This window comes from Diospyros lotus, chromosome 3 (genome assembly GCF_014633365.1).
Source record: "Diospyros lotus cultivar Yz01 chromosome 3, ASM1463336v1, whole genome shotgun sequence".
In the NCBI taxonomy this organism is placed as follows: Eukaryota; Viridiplantae; Streptophyta; class Magnoliopsida; order Ericales; family Ebenaceae; genus Diospyros; species Diospyros lotus.
In genome coordinates, this window is record NC_068340.1 from 7,411,234 (window position 1) to 7,426,787 (window position 15,554).

At 35.8% G+C, this 15,554-nt stretch overlaps 1 protein-coding gene across 11 annotated transcripts; it reads left to right on the forward strand.

The window, feature by feature from the left end:
* Positions 1-163: 163 nt before the first annotated feature.
* LOC127796430 (cyclin-dependent kinase G-2) lies at positions 164-13,952 on the forward strand. Of its 11 annotated transcripts, none has more exons than XR_008022006.1 (9): positions 165-2,332; positions 2,723-2,858; positions 2,977-3,065; positions 3,260-3,371; positions 3,487-3,593; positions 3,698-4,020; positions 4,271-4,350; positions 5,657-5,770; positions 13,150-13,952. XR_008022006.1 is itself a non-coding variant. In XM_052328574.1 (7 exons), the coding sequence occupies exons 2-7, from the start codon at positions 624-626 to the stop codon at positions 3,795-3,797; spliced, it is 2,253 nt and encodes a 750-aa protein (XP_052184534.1). In that variant the 5' UTR covers positions 164-328; positions 574-623; the 3' UTR covers positions 3,798-4,199. The 11 variants fall into 11 exon arrangements, 2 of the variants coding, with proteins under 2 accessions (XP_052184534.1, XP_052184537.1); XR_008022005.1 differs by lacking the exon at positions 13,150-13,952 and adding an exon at positions 7,323-12,439; XR_008022009.1 differs by lacking the exon at positions 13,150-13,952 and having other exon boundaries at positions 3,698-3,882; positions 3,955-4,020; positions 4,206-4,350; positions 5,657-12,439.
* The last annotated feature ends 1,602 nt before the right edge of the window (positions 13,953-15,554 follow it).

The window sequence follows — 15,554 nt, forward strand, 5'->3', positions numbered from 1 at the left end:
GTTGGGCTTAATAAACGACTTGTGGTCGGCTTTAAGCGGGGGCTGAAGTAATATAACTGAAACATTATGGGATATGAATGGAATAATACGAACTTTGAGGGTAGCACCAAATATTTAAGCAACTTATTGTATCAAATAGGCAAATTAAAGGAATTCTGGAGGCTTGAATGCGCGTAGACAAGCGAATCTCCTATTACTCTCCAGTCTCGCGACTTGGCTTCCAATAGGATTTCTCTCGCTATAGGTCACCGCTCGCAGCGTCGCCGCCTCTTCTCTCTCTATAGGTCACCGCTCGCCGCCGCCCCTCCCCGCCGCCGCCTGTCAGTCGGTAAGCCCATCCAATCTCACTTCGCATCAGAGAAGATCAGAACAGTTACCGGCAATTTTTAGGGTTTTTGCATATTGTCTTCAACTTCGTATTTGTTTTCTAGGGTTTCACTCTGAAAACCCTTTGAACATCTGCTCGCTATTTCTGTGTTCAATTCTCGTGTATTCTATCAGATCCGTGTTTGATTGAATTTAGTTTTCGAAGAAACATATAGATATTCTTGGAGTTGATTGGGTGGTTTTTAGGGTTTGATTTGTAGGTTAGAAAATTTTGAGGACTGTTAGGTTTAGGGTATATGGCGGCAGGGAGACATGGTGTTTATCGGGATGCGGATTTCAAGGACCGAGAGGCAGATTTTGAAGCTTCGAGGCGGGATATTCCGTATTCCAAGAGTGGGTATGATAGAATTAGAAATGGTGATCACGAGAACGAAAGGGGCCGGGTTGGAGGGACAAGGGATAGGGGTAGGGTTAGACAGAAAGATGTGAAGGAGAAGGAAGTAATTAATGGTGGATATCGATCTGGTTCAAGTAGGAGTGATTCAGGTAGCAGTGGTGGACCAAGGCGTAGTGGGTTCTCAGCAAGAGCCCTGGACAGAGAGCCAGGTGAGTTATCAAGTGAAAGTGGGTCTGATGAGGGTATTGATTCAGAATCCCAGGTTAAAAAGAATGAGCCTTTGAAGTTAGAGAATGGAGCTCGGTCTCCTGGTGAGAGGAAGAAGAGGAAGTTTTCACCAATTGTTTGGGATAGAGATGACAAGGAAGTCAGCAATACATCAAAAAATAGTGTTGCTCCTGCCACCACTGCTCTTCCTCCACCTCCACCACTGCCTAAGTCCTATCGTCAGTCACCTAATGTCATTCCAGATGGAGGCGTACAAATTTCTCAAATAAAAGTTAGTAATCAACAGTATTCAGAACCTTCTCCTGCTAAGCCTCTTGTAGAGATTAAGACTAATGTATCTGCTGTATCTGAGTCCCCAGTAGATTCTTCTCCACATCAAGAGCTCTCATGGGGTAACTTCCAGGAAACAGAACAAGTAGATGATGAAGATTATATTCCGGCACGTAATATATCCACTTCTAGGTGGGCAGGTGATGCCAACTCCCCAGCTGATGAAGGGGAGATTTCTGATGAAGAAATGCCTAAAAGAAGGAAGAAACTGCCGGTTTCTGGGATAGTGGAATCAAGGAAACAGAGTAAATCATTAACTCCTGAGCAAGGGGAGCTTAAGAGAGAAGGTTCTGAAGGATCTAGGGGGAGGTCATCTGAATCCGATGGAGGTTACCGTGCTAGGTCTTCAGGTAGAGATGACAACCCTGCTGATGATTTTGATAAGAACGATTACATGGATATAGATGAGGAACATGACAAAATCGGCACAATTCTTAGCCAGTCAGATACATATTCTGAGGATGAACATGATTCTCGTGATACACCAGAGCCTGCTGTTCCACCACAAAGAACTGTAAACATGCTTCAGGGGTGTAGAAGTGTTGATGAATTTGAGAGACTGAACAAGATAGATGAAGGGACTTATGGGGTTGTGTACAGAGCTAAAGATAAGAAAACTGGAGAAATTGTTGCACTGAAGAAAGTTAAAATGGAAAAAGAAAGGGAAGGTTTCCCCTTGACTTCACTGCGGGAAATAAACATTCTTCTTTCTTTTCATAACCCATCAATTGTGGATGTTAAGGAAGTTGTGGTGGGGAGCAATCTTGATAGCATATTTATGGTGATGGAATACATGGAACATGATCTCAAGGGGTTGATGGAGGCGATGAAGCAGCCGTTTAGCCAGAGTGAAGTTAAATGTCTGATGCTGCAGCTATTGGAGGGTGTCAAATATCTCCATGACAATTGGGTGCTTCACAGGGATTTGAAAACATCAAATTTGCTCTTAAACAATAGGGGTGAGTTGAAGATCTGCGACTTCGGGTTGGCTCGTCAATATGGGAGCCCATTAAAGCCGTATACTCATCTGGTGGTCACTTTGTGGTACAGGTAAGTTGCAGCTTATTTGGTTTTCTCATGCTTCTTTGTTTGCAAGAATGCTTTGTTTTCATCCTGTTATTTTGTTCATTATGTTACTAGTTCACCTACTACTGTTTTTTCCCTGTTTGTTGTTATGTAAATTGTCTGCAGTGACTCTTATGATATATTTGAGCCTTTTTACTAATGTTTCATGTTTAATGTTGCCTTGTTTTCATTTTCTTCAATGCTTTGATTGTTAAGGTTCTTGTTTCTGAATGCTTATACTTCCTGGCGTTGTGCCTGATTATATATTTAATACATTATCTATTTACTTGACCTTATATGATCTTGTAATTTTGTGTCATTTATTTGCATGAGTATGTGGTTTTTAGATAAAATAGTTTTTATGCTATTTTGCAGGGCACCTGAGCTATTATTGGGATCTAAGCAGTATTCTACAGCAATTGACATGTGGTCTTTAGGCTGTATAATGGCTGAACTTTTATCAAAGGAACCATTGTTTAATGGGAAAACAGAGGTTGATCAACTAGACAAGGTAAAATGACGAGTATTGGGTTTGTATAGCCTTGGTAACCACTGTTAATTCCACATGAATTATGCCCTTGTATTTTGACCTGTGCACTAATTAGTGTTCTTTGACCTTGTTGCTGCAGATATTCAGAACCCTTGGCACGCCAAATGAGACTATTTGGCCTGGGTTTTCTAAACTTCCTGGGGTAAAGGTGAACTTTGTCAAGCACCAGTAAGTATCGATTTTTCCATATCCAATTCTAAGGTTAGTTGATCATGACATTCATGTTTTCTTATTTTTGTCACTGTTTTCCCAGGCTTCCAGCTATGGTTGATGCTGGTCTGGATTTCTGGCCTCATTCGTGACAGTTTCAGTAACAAGAAACTATATCATGTGTCTATTAACCTGTGATGTCTTTGTTTCAGGTATAACCTATTGCGTAGGAAATTTCCAGCTACATCTTTCACTGGATCGCCAGTTCTTTCTGATGCTGGATTTGACTTGTTGAACAAGCTTCTTACATATGACCCTGAGAAGGTAATGTTACCAATAGGTAAACCATTCATTGCTTGTATGATGTTTTCATCGTTACCTTCTTTTTTGCCTGTTTACCTCTTAAGCTAATTGTGAAGGCTTGTGGTCAATGTGTCAGAGGATAACAGCTGAAGATGCTCTGCGTCATGAGTGGTTCTGTGAAGTTCCTCTTCCCAAGTCTAAAGAGTTCATGCCTACTTTTCCAGCCCAACATGCACAGGACAGGTAACCTTAAGCATATAAAGAAAAGAGGCGACCAGAAGTTAAAAGTTCTTAGTCTCTTTCTTTGAATTCATAAAAAAATTAATTTTCTATTTATGCATTTTTAGGCGTTTGCGAAGGATAATGAAAAGTCCTGATCCTTTAGAGGAGCAACGGCGGAAAGAGTTACAGCAGGCGGAACTGGGGACTGGTGGTCTGTTCGGCTGATAGAAATGAGCTGTGTATTTGAGGCCTTTGATCTCCATTTCGGTTTTCTGCAGTTCTCAGAAATTGACAAGGTTCAACCATTGAGGTGAGAGCGGTGATTTCAGAGGAAGTTGCAAACATTGTTCATGAAACAATCATTCATGCTGTTTTTTAGCAGGCACATGTGAGGATTTCGATGGAGAAACATAGTTCTCTTGCTTTCTAGTCATCACAACTGTAGCAGGTTGACTTTGTTTCTCCAGCTTACATTGCACATGAGATGCATATCTGACATTGCTTACATTGCTCGGTGTGGCAAAATGGCCTCTTTTTTAAGAAGTTTCACTTGAAACTTGTGTATGTAACATATTTTCGCTGGTATTTTGTAAACATTCTATTAAAATTTTTAATTTGGTTTTGATATACCAGAACATTATGGATTTACGACCTGCTATCAGATATATCCTTCTTAATTATCGTGTTATGTTTGCAAGAGACGGTTGGTGTAAAGCGGAGGGGGCATTCTTAGCTTTTCATTGAGGAAGAAATTGACCAAAACTATTCCACAATGAAGGTAATAATTTAAATCTAACATGCATGGAATGTAACAAAGGATGAAGATGTTTTATCCATGTGAAATATCTCCCAATTGCAAATTTGTACTCAGAGCATGCTTTGATTATAGTACTGTGGGTTTAAACTTCTTTTTTTCTCGGATACATTTTTCTCACAACATAGTTCTCATACAACATCGTGGCACTGTTGATGAGCAAGTGAACCTGTATGCATCAACCCGATGTGGTTGTCTAAAAAGGAGTCATTATATCTAGGTTAATAGATAAATGTGACATCTCTCTCCCTCTCTCCCTATATATATATCTATCTATCTCTCCCCAGCCCAAAAAATCCAGTCTTTCAATAACTCATTGTGTCATGCAGTGTCTGTTAAGGATTTATATGGTGGTATGAGTTTCTGACAACTACAGACTACTCAAGAGGCTTAAAGTTTTGATTTTCTGACATATTTGCTCAATAGTCATGGCTAAAAAACCAGTAATAGTATTTCTTCATTTTATTTTATGTTGGATGTTGAGATATAGGTCATTTCATCATGATTGGAGCTAGCCAGCAATGCTAATTACCTCGACAGAATCATTAACCTAATTTTGGCTTTCTTGCGCGGCCCAGTAAAATGTCTCCATTTTCTGTAATTATTTGGTGAGTGGATTTTTAGAGGTACAGTGAATGATATACCCAGACAAATACAATTTTTCTTTGATGTCCCAACTCCTAACATGTTTTTAGCTGTAAGATTGTTAACATGTCCCTTGGAACATACTAAGAAGGTGGTATTCATGTAAAGTGAGCAAATGGTAGAGTACCAAAATTTTGAACACATCATTGAATATGCGAGAAGTAGCAATACTTGGTATTTCCTGGATAAGTTGCTACATGTTTACTTGTGTGTAGTTTATGAAGGTGGAACTGTTAAGATATGCATCAACCTTCAGTTCCTTGAGTATGTGGCTGGGATGGTGAGAAGCTTCTGTCATTCTGAAATTAAGCATGTAAACTAACATGTGGAAGTCGTGGGTGAAGTGTTCATCGTTTGTGCTTCAGTGGTTAACTAAGATTGTTTTTTATGCATTCCCGCTACCTGTGTGGTATTGGTTCTTTTGGAGCTTCTTGCGATATCTAATGAACTTTTAAAGTAATCCTTGAGAAACATGCCTTGAAGTATGAAAGTTTCGCTAATAGCTCTGCCAGCTCCCCTTGTCTATTTTTCCGTTGTTTCCTTGTTTTGTATTTTATGGTGTGAAAATTTTGGCTTTTAGTAGCTCCAGAATTTTTATGAGATTTATCTGCAAATGTCACTGCAGTATCATAGCAAAAGCAGGTTGAGGAGGTTACCTTCACAAACTGGAATAGATAGAATTTCAAATTATGTTTTCCCTTCTCCAGAATTTGATTTTGTCTCTTCAAGCTCAGTAAAGGTACCTTATCAACCCTTAGTTCTTCTCCATAATTAACGTGATTGTCCTTTTTTTTTTTTTTTCTTTTTTTTCAACTGCTGGATTTAATCTAGGATTTGGGTATTGGTAGCCCTCAGTTTTATTTTTTTTAAATCTTGTGTACATTATTGACATGATTGTTCTTTTCTTTTTTCCATTACTAGATCTAGTCTAGGATTTGGATGTGTCTTCATTTACCATGGCATACAACTAATATCAATTATAATATTTTTTCTTGTTATCCATAATGTCCTTTCTTGATTGTATGCCTTGGTATCAGAGAGGAGTTGGGATGTTTTATATCGAGGGTGCTTGGCTTAGCAGTTTGACCGCTTATAAGCTATTAGTGAAGCTTAAATGCTGCATAGCTTATTTAGTTACACGTTTGTTAAAAATTAAAGAGTTTAAACGTTGTTAAGCTTAAAACTCTATTTGAAATCGTTTTAGAAAAGCTCCCCCCCCCCCCAAAAAAAAAAAAAAAAAAAAACTTTTCTCAAAATGTTGTTCATAGCTTATTTAGTTGATCAAGTATTTTACAATTTTACCCTCCAACATTTATCATATGTTCAACCTTATCCCTCCTTCATTCGTCTGCCTTCTCTATTTTGCTGCCTCCCTCCAACTCCTCTGTCACTATCACCGCATCTTGCCTCCAGCCCCACTGCCGTTGCAACCGTCGCCTCCAGCTTTGCCCGCCACCTCTAGCTCCTCCATTGCCACTCCAGCTTCTAGCAAATCCATATATTTTTAATAATTGTATTAATATATTTTTTAATAATGGTATATAATTTATCAACATGTAATTGTAATAATTTTATCAGTTGGACATCAATTTATAATTTATTTTTATTAAAAATTAGTATTTTTATGAATTTTATTTGTATTATTCAGCAACATGTCCATTGTAGTCTTTTTGTTAAGTTCTAATAGCTTATCAGTTTTTTTAAACCAAATACATAACTATGTACATGATAGCTCGAAACACATTTATCCAAACACGTTATTAACTTAAACGCTAGCAAGTTTTAAAGCTTTACACAGCTTTAAAGTAGAAAGGCTTAAAATCCATCTTAAAAAAGGGTAAACCAAACACCCTCATAGTCTGAAAGCCTGTGGTATAGGTGTAGGTGTTGCTTTTGAAAAAAAGTTCTATGTTGATTTGGTTTTTGTAGTTGAATAAAAAGGGGGGTGGGCGGGCATAATGTGCAGGTTAAATGTTGTTCTGAAGCAAAAACACTTTGTGGGTGACAAAAACTTTTCAGAGAGAATATTTTTAAAAAGCAATGTCCTATGACTTCTATTTATGTGGATTTGGTGCTTTATCTGTATAAACTGATTAGGTCAATGCAGTGATTCCAGTAGTCAGCTACAGTAATAACTAATTTGATGATGGTGTTTATAGTGGTAGTTGTCCTGGAAAGTAAGATATGTATTTTCTATCAATTCATGGAGTTCTTTTTAATGTTGAAGTGGTAGACATCTTGTTTAGAAATTTGTTTGAAAATTATACTCCATGCTCATACCATGTCACCAGGAATACAATTGCAGTTCTTGGTTCCAAAGGGCCCAAGTTTTCTATGGAGGATATGATTTATGATACCAGGTTCTTTCATTATGTGGTATAAAATCTGATTTCAATATTGGACTTGTTTGACGTGAGAACATTATTAATGACATTGGCATTTTATTTTGTAAATTCTCTATTTTTGTGTGAATCAGCTAAGTAAACATGGTGATATATGTATAATAAGATTTGAATATTTATAGGTCTGATTGTGGTCATTTGTGAATATGATTATGTATTATATCATTTGAGACAAGCACCCGCTCAATGTTTTACTTGTTTTAATATTAAATGAGTAAGAAGCAGGATCGTCTCTAAATAATGGTGCATGTGTTGAGTTCATGTTAGGTAGCGCTAATTTTTGGACACTCCATATATATATCAAACATGCATAGTATGCATCCAATTACTTTCTCTCTGTTTGTTTTTTTTCGTTTTTTTTTTAATATCGGACAACAGTCAGCAATTACAAGGCTTACATATACCTTGGACACTTTGCATAAGGTTCAAGAAATTAAGTTGGTACCATATACAACAAGAACAACGGTAACAAGCCTTAATTTCACTAGATGGGATTTTCTACACGAACTGTTTGCCTCCAACCATCTCTGTCCATAGATATATCCTCTATAATACCATTATACTGTATGCCATGTTTAAGGGTTTCCCGCCAAGTTTTTTTTTTTAATGGTATTTGCATCCTTTTGCTACAAACATCCCCCATTTCATCCACTCTCACAAGTGCATGTATTAGTCTTTCATTCACATGTTCCAACCATCTTTAAAAGGTGCCACCCAAACTATATTACATGTGATCTTGTTTCCTAGTGTCCTTTTTTTTTTGTAATATGACCATATATCCATCCACTATAACATTTTCATCCTAGTCAGTTTCATATTTTGCACATATTGGTGTTTATTGCCCAACATTCTGAGTCATGCAACAAACTGTCTTTTGGCTTTCCAATAGAACTTCCTTTTAGCTTTAAAGGGATTTTATGGTCTCGTAAAGTGTTGGAGGCACTTGTTTCTTCAACCATAACGTCTTGACTCTACGAGTAACATGCTCCATAATCTTCTCAGTTTTTTTTTTTTTTCTTGAACATTTGGTCCAATATACGGAAATTTATGTTTTTCTTTTTTGAGATAACTTGATCTCTAGAGCCCACAAAAACATCATCCACACTTGTATTTTTACTGAACTTCATGTCATAATTATTTTTTGTCCTATCTGGTTTAAAACCTTTGGCTGTAAGGCATTTCTCCATAATCCAAGTATATAATTTACTCCTCCTTTTGTCTCGTCTATCAAGATAATATTTTTTGTAGATAACATACACCAAGGGGATTTCTTTTCGATACACTCTTTCAAGGGAAAATAGATAAGAAACTTGCAATTCCTTGATGTATTCCAATTGAAATTGGGAAAACTTTTATATCTCATAAGTCCCTAACAGACCTTTACTGCTTGATAATACATATCCTTAATAACTTGTATACAAGTTGTGTGAACTCTTTTTGTTGATCTCTGAACCTTTCATTATGCTATACATCTCAGTAATGTTAATTTCCATTCTTGACCATTAGGCATGATATCAAATTGATTATTAGAGACCACAGTTTTTCTTATTAACCTTTGTTCAACTACTCTTCTAAAGTTATAATAGCGCGACTCTTTAGCTTAATCCTTCTGTAATTTTCATAGTTTTGAGCACATTATTTATTCTTATAATTAGGCATTTAAGTGCTTTACTGCTTTTTCTCCACTCTTTTAACATACTTTTTGATTTAAGGATATTAATATATTAACTAATTTTGTCGACTGAAAAATGTCATCTTCTCCCATGCATTCCATCAGAATATTATCTGGTCCAACTACCTTACTATTTTTTATCACTTTGAATGCTTATTTTATATTGTTTTGGCAAATACATTTACAGAACATGTAATTCCTATCTTTTTTGTAGTTACTAAGATACCCCAACATCACACATGTTTTTCCACATTCATGAAATAACTTCAAGAAACACTCCAATTTTTCCTTGATGCCCCTTCATTTACTGGTACTTTTTGATTTTACTCTTTTAAGCATTTAGTTGGCTCAAGTATCTTTTTTTTCATCTTTTATATATATATGTATATTTACTTCCCTGTCCTTTCTACAGTTCATGTAAAATTTCATAAATGTTTGAATTGATTTGCTTAACTACTAGGGGTGTGTAGATGGTCAAAAAAATCAAGACATTGAACTGAAGTTTCAGTTTGGGTTTTGTCAAAACTGGTTTGGTTTTGGTTATTAGTGTTGATATGCTGAATCAAAAACTGAACAATGAAAATCAAGAAGAGGCAAAAAGTGCCAATTGTTAGACAGATCTATTCATTACCATGGAAGGAGCTTGGTTTGACCATTAGAATGCCAGTGGCCACTGCCACTGTCACGTCCCTCATCTTCCTCATCTTTCAAAAAATCCTGTTATACCTAGGGTTACTGGAACTATTTTCTTGGACAGTATATGACACTCACACACTCACAATCCTCACGGTTTGGACACAAACATCACAACAGATCAACATAAACAGAAATTAAAAGAATTGACAAAAGATAAAGTTAGAGCAATCAAACCAAACAAGAACACCGAGGATTATCCTGCTTCAAACTGATTTACATCAGTCCTACATCCAGACTTTAAAGAGAGCAATCCACTATAATCTTGATGAAGAATAGTACAATCAATCACTTGCACATCCCCACAACCCTCACTGATACACTTGAGAACCCTCACTGCAGATTACAAAGCTCTCTCTCAAACTTTCCTCTTACAGTACAGCACTCGAATCAATGAGAATGATCAGATTTCCAGTCATTCGACAGACTACCTATCGCCTCCTATTTATAGACATAAGAGGCGGTAGTTACAAGAGAGGGAGAACCCGTAATAAAATACCCTATTTACCCCCCACTTAAATACATGCAAATTAGACTTTTATTCCTAATTTACCACTGCCGAAAAATAATCTAGCATGACCGAGATCTTCTAGATTATTCAGCCACTCAAATAACAAATCCCAAACTACTAGCTGGATCAGCTCCATTTCTTTCTCCTTTCCATGTTCCAGTTATATATTAATATATGTGTAATTGTATATTATACTCTTCTTGTGAACAGAGTTTACGCTTTGTCTACCCATTACCATGTAAAGTTGGGACTTGGGAGGCACACTCAGCTAGAAGAATCCAAAGCCATAGAAAAACCCATATATAATATTAGCAAAATCAACTGTGTGCGTATAAACTGTCTCTAAGAAATATGACCCCTGTTGTATGATACCGTTACACTATTCTTCACGTACTAATATCTATGAGACTCTGCATCTCCATCCTTTAACAGTGTGGGGGTAACTAATCGTGGAGAATAAGCAGCAGTTATTTCAGTATAAAAAAAAGTTGTGGCTTGGTTAACCGTGAAACTGGACCGGAAAAAAAGAAAAAAAAGAAACTGAACCAAGGTGCCTGGTTTCAGTTTGGTTTCGATGTGAAGTCAGTTTCAAGGCATTTAAAAGCTGAGCAGTTTGGTTGGGTGTTTTCTTAAAACCTGGAGTTTCCACACTACTGAATGCATTCTTTTCTTTTGCCAGATACCTGTTTAGTTTTCCTTTGTTACAGGGTTATGTGAACTCTTCTGGCTAGTTTTCTTGGGTTTGATTTATTTATTTTTTGTGCCTGTTCATTCCACTTGTAAGTTTTGGAGAGTTTCACTTCAACTATCTTGGAATCGTTTTTGTTGTATTTCAAATAGCAGTAGCTGCTCCTATAGTCCAATTTTTACTGCCAGATACTTTATTATTGAAGATAACTGGATTCACCTTTTAAAATTCCATCATTTGATTATTGGGTTCCATATTTGTATCATCATGTCTCCATTTTTTCATGTTATGTCAAGGGCTATAGGCCCATGTTAAGTAGTTAGGTATTCTGCCAGTGTAACTTTACAATTCTTATGACAAATGGTTCTCGTCTTGTAAGGAAGTTAACTATTTGGGTATATAATAAGCCAGTTTTATATGTAACCAAATGTTTGTCTTGGTTCTAGGTCTAATGATGTTAGCTATGATCATTCCAAAATTCGAAATAGTTTTGTCCTCATTATTTCTTTCTCCAAATTTATAACCTCTTTGTATGTACCTCTCTCTCTATATGCATTAACTTCTTTGCTCAGTGTCTGCTTAAATCACCTCTTATAATGATATTTATTCTCTTGGTATTTTCTTGTATCAACCTCTCAAGATCCTCACAATTTTTTGTTTTTTTTTTTAATCTTTCCTAGCCTAATTTGTGCATATAAATTAACAATATTTTTAGTATCTTCTCCTAGAACAAATTTAGCTGTAATGATGCTATTTGCTATTTTCTTCACATCCCTTACTGCATCTTTTGAAATCTTTATCCATAATGGTTCTGACTCCATTTCTTGCACGATCTTTTTTGAGAATCAAAGTTTTTTTTCACTCTACCAACAATTTGGCCTTGCCTCCAACCCATATTTTTTGCCAAGATGCACGTAATATGACTTCTTCTCTTGACTGCCACGCCACCTTCTTCTAGAGATTTCCTGTCAAAGTCCCCATTTTCTACAACCCAATCCTTAATCTTTGATCGTGGACTAACTTCTTTACTTGACCTGTCTACGAAAATGTGAAAATTCTTGCAAATTTAACGCTGTGTGTGGGCATTGATGCAATGGTCTTGGCTCATTTTTCACCACTCAGATCAATATAGTGCATTTCTTAGAGGGTTATCCCCATCCATTTTTACTTTGTACTGGATGATACAATGAGCGTTTGCATGATATGTGTTGATCCATCCTCCAGAGTTTTGAAGTTTAGGAATTCTAGAACTGGACGCTTCCAAAATTTGTTCATTAGTATTGTTTTCTTAAATAAATAGTAGGACTTCTATATTCACCCCTCTTCTATGTCCTTTTTCTTTTTTAAAATTAAAATATAGAAATGCATTTGTAGGGAGCTGGCCTTAGTAATAATAGTAAGGTTCCTTTGTGATTGGAAGGTCATGGGTTTGAGCTGTAGAACCCCTTAAGCATGGGGTTCGATGCTGCTAGTATTTGTATGTTGGGTGGTGGTGATAGTGGACTGGAGCGAAAATGAAAATAATGAGAAGTAAAAGCAACGAGAGTTTTCATTTGGTGGAATGGTCTTAAGGTTTTTTGAGCCTTGAAGAGGTGGGAAAAAGTTTACTGGTTATTGTGAACACAATCCATCTTAGTGTTTTGTAAAGATAGGGCACTTGGAAAAAAAATGGACTTGGGTTATCTAACACATCCCAACGAATTAGTGTATTGTGAAGATAGGCTGTTAACATGGACGACTCAGATAAATGAGATTTTATAGGTGAATTTAATTCATTTTGACCTAAGCCGAATGAGAGAATCAGTTATAGTCTGCGTTTTAATGCTTACTTCTTGGAATGGGTTGTCGTCCTAAATGTGTATCCTGTTGATTTGGTGATGTGCTTATGGATTGTGTTGGCTACATCCCCAATTATTATCGTCTTTCTTGAGTTTTCTCTTAGGCCTGCCTGCAGAGGTGGCAAGTGTTTGTCCCAGGTATGACATGGTTTTTTAACTTCCTCAACCGGTAAAATAATAGCAAAAAGACTTTGGTGCACAGGTTTCCCCGTTTTGTACAGAGTCTGCCCTTGCTTTGTCGCGCCTCTGTAATTTTCTCCATTGTTAGCTGGTGAAGTTTCTGCTTTTAATGTTTTTTTTTTTTCTGCTTGTAGTTCAATGATATTTGATGTCAAGCTGTCCAAGTCTGTCGTGATACTTAGGATCTCGAATGTATTGAGATCATCGGGGCCAAAATGGAAGATCCTTTTTGAAGTTTCCTAATTACTATTAATTATTTCACAATATTATTAATTAGCATCATAATAGAAAGGAAAGGATATATATTTCGAGGAGTGCAGTCCAATGCACGTGACAAGAGTTCATTTATGATGAATGAAGTGATCTCTTGTTGCGTGTATTCGACTGTACTCCTTGAAATCTATATCGTTAATTTAAAGTCGCGAGTTATATTAGCGCTTTTGAGCCAACTGTTCTTCAAAGAGAAAGAAATAAATGTTGGTTGAAGCAATAGACTTTCTTGTCTAACAATTTGGAAAGTAGTTGGCCATTTATGATGGTTCGCTTTATATATTCCCATAAGATGTTTTCATATAATATATACGGCGGCCTTCTCTATCCTCTTTGGGGGCAAAGCGTTGTAGTAATGGAGAGGTTTGATTTGCCCATCAATGAGAAATTACTTGAGCTTGGATCCGTCGGTGGAGAGGTTCTGGATATGGTGATGTTTTAGCAGGCAGGCAGGCAGGCTATAATAATCTGACCTCTCTGGAGCACACGCTGTCTGCTCGCCGATCAGAATGTCCAACCAATGGTTTCCGAAGAACCGACGAGAATACTACTACATTTAGATTGCGTTTGCTGTCTTTTCGTTCATTAGATGAGGGATGTGATTGTTTAAAATATCCTTTTCGGAAATTGGATGTCTGGGAATCTATCATCATAGACGGCATATATTTGATATACACGATAAAAGTATGATTAAGATTAAGAAAATAAGACTGCATTTTTTTTTTTTTTGCTATTTTAAAGTTATTTTTAATTTTTAATTTTTTAAAATAATAAAAATGTGCACTCTTTTACTGTTTTTAAAAATGTATATTTGAAAATAAAAAAAATTTCAAAACAAAGTGTTTTCATTCAAAATAAATTTTAAATATATTTGTTTATTTATATTTTATTATTATAATAATAAACAAATATTATAAAATTTATTAATTTTAAAAAATATATTTTTTAATAATATATTAATATTAAATATTTTTAATTTGTCGAATAATAAAATTTATTGAATAAAATATTATTAAAAACTTATTTCTAAAATTTGAAAGAGAAGTGTTTTTTAATTTTTGGTTTTGAGAAATAGTTTTTTAAAATAATAAAGATAACGTGTTTTTAATTTTTTAAAAATAAATTATTAAAATAAAAAATTAAAAATAAATTTAAAATTTAAAATTAAAAGTTAAAAAGTAAAGAGAAAGTAATCTAGTCTTTTTGACTTAATTCTTGTGAGATTGTTATATGTATGTATATATATATAAAACATTTTATATATATACACATGACGCATATTAAATATGTATCTATATATAACTACACATATAACGCAACTGTGGAAGCAAGATGAGAGAAAAGAAGGTTAGGGTGTTTTTACTTGTGTGAGGCTAAGGGTAAATTTGTTTAATAAAAAAATATATATATTACATTTTCATTATTTGGAAAATTAAGTTTTCTAAGTCTGACGATAAAAAAGTGATTTCCTCGGAATATGTGATTCTCACAAGAAAGCTATATGTTTGACAATATAATATATCAAATATGAGAATTACTTTCTCTCAATTTATACATTCTATATATTAAACACGTAAAAAAAAAAATGTTATTTAAAAATTAAGTGACACTTTATATATATTTATATTAAGGATAATGCTACACGAACGAACAAGTTGATGCACGGATTGACAAACTCAAGTGATTGCGAGATTTTAGTGTCAAAATCTCGCGATAACTTAGTTTCAATTTTGAGTTAATTTTATATTTGCTCGCCCATTATCAAACCCATACTCTCTCTCTCAAAACCATTCTCTCATTGTGTCTCTCTCTCACTCTTTCTCTCTCAAAATCACCTTGCTCAAACCCACTCTCGCGAGTGCAGCGTTCACCCCCCCCATTGCTCTCACACCTTCGTCGCCGTCAACCCCGCCATCGCTGCTCGCACCGTCATCGCCCAAAGATGGCTCCACCGTCGTCTCCCTCGCCAACACCACTCCCTTGCTTGCATAACCGTCTCCCCTGCCAATACTGCAAACACCGCTTGCCATTACCATCACCATCGCCGTCACCCCCCATCGACTACTAACAATTGTTGCCCGCCCCTCACACCACCTCTCCCCCAATCGCCGTCGCCCCCTGTCGGGCCGCTCAAACTTCGCCCACTCTTTATTATGTTTTTTTATTTATTTAAGAAATATAATTTTAATACAAAATAAGAGATGATTTTAAGATATAATTGATACTGTTGCAATAAGTTGGTATTTAAAGTGATCTTAAATGAGAAAAT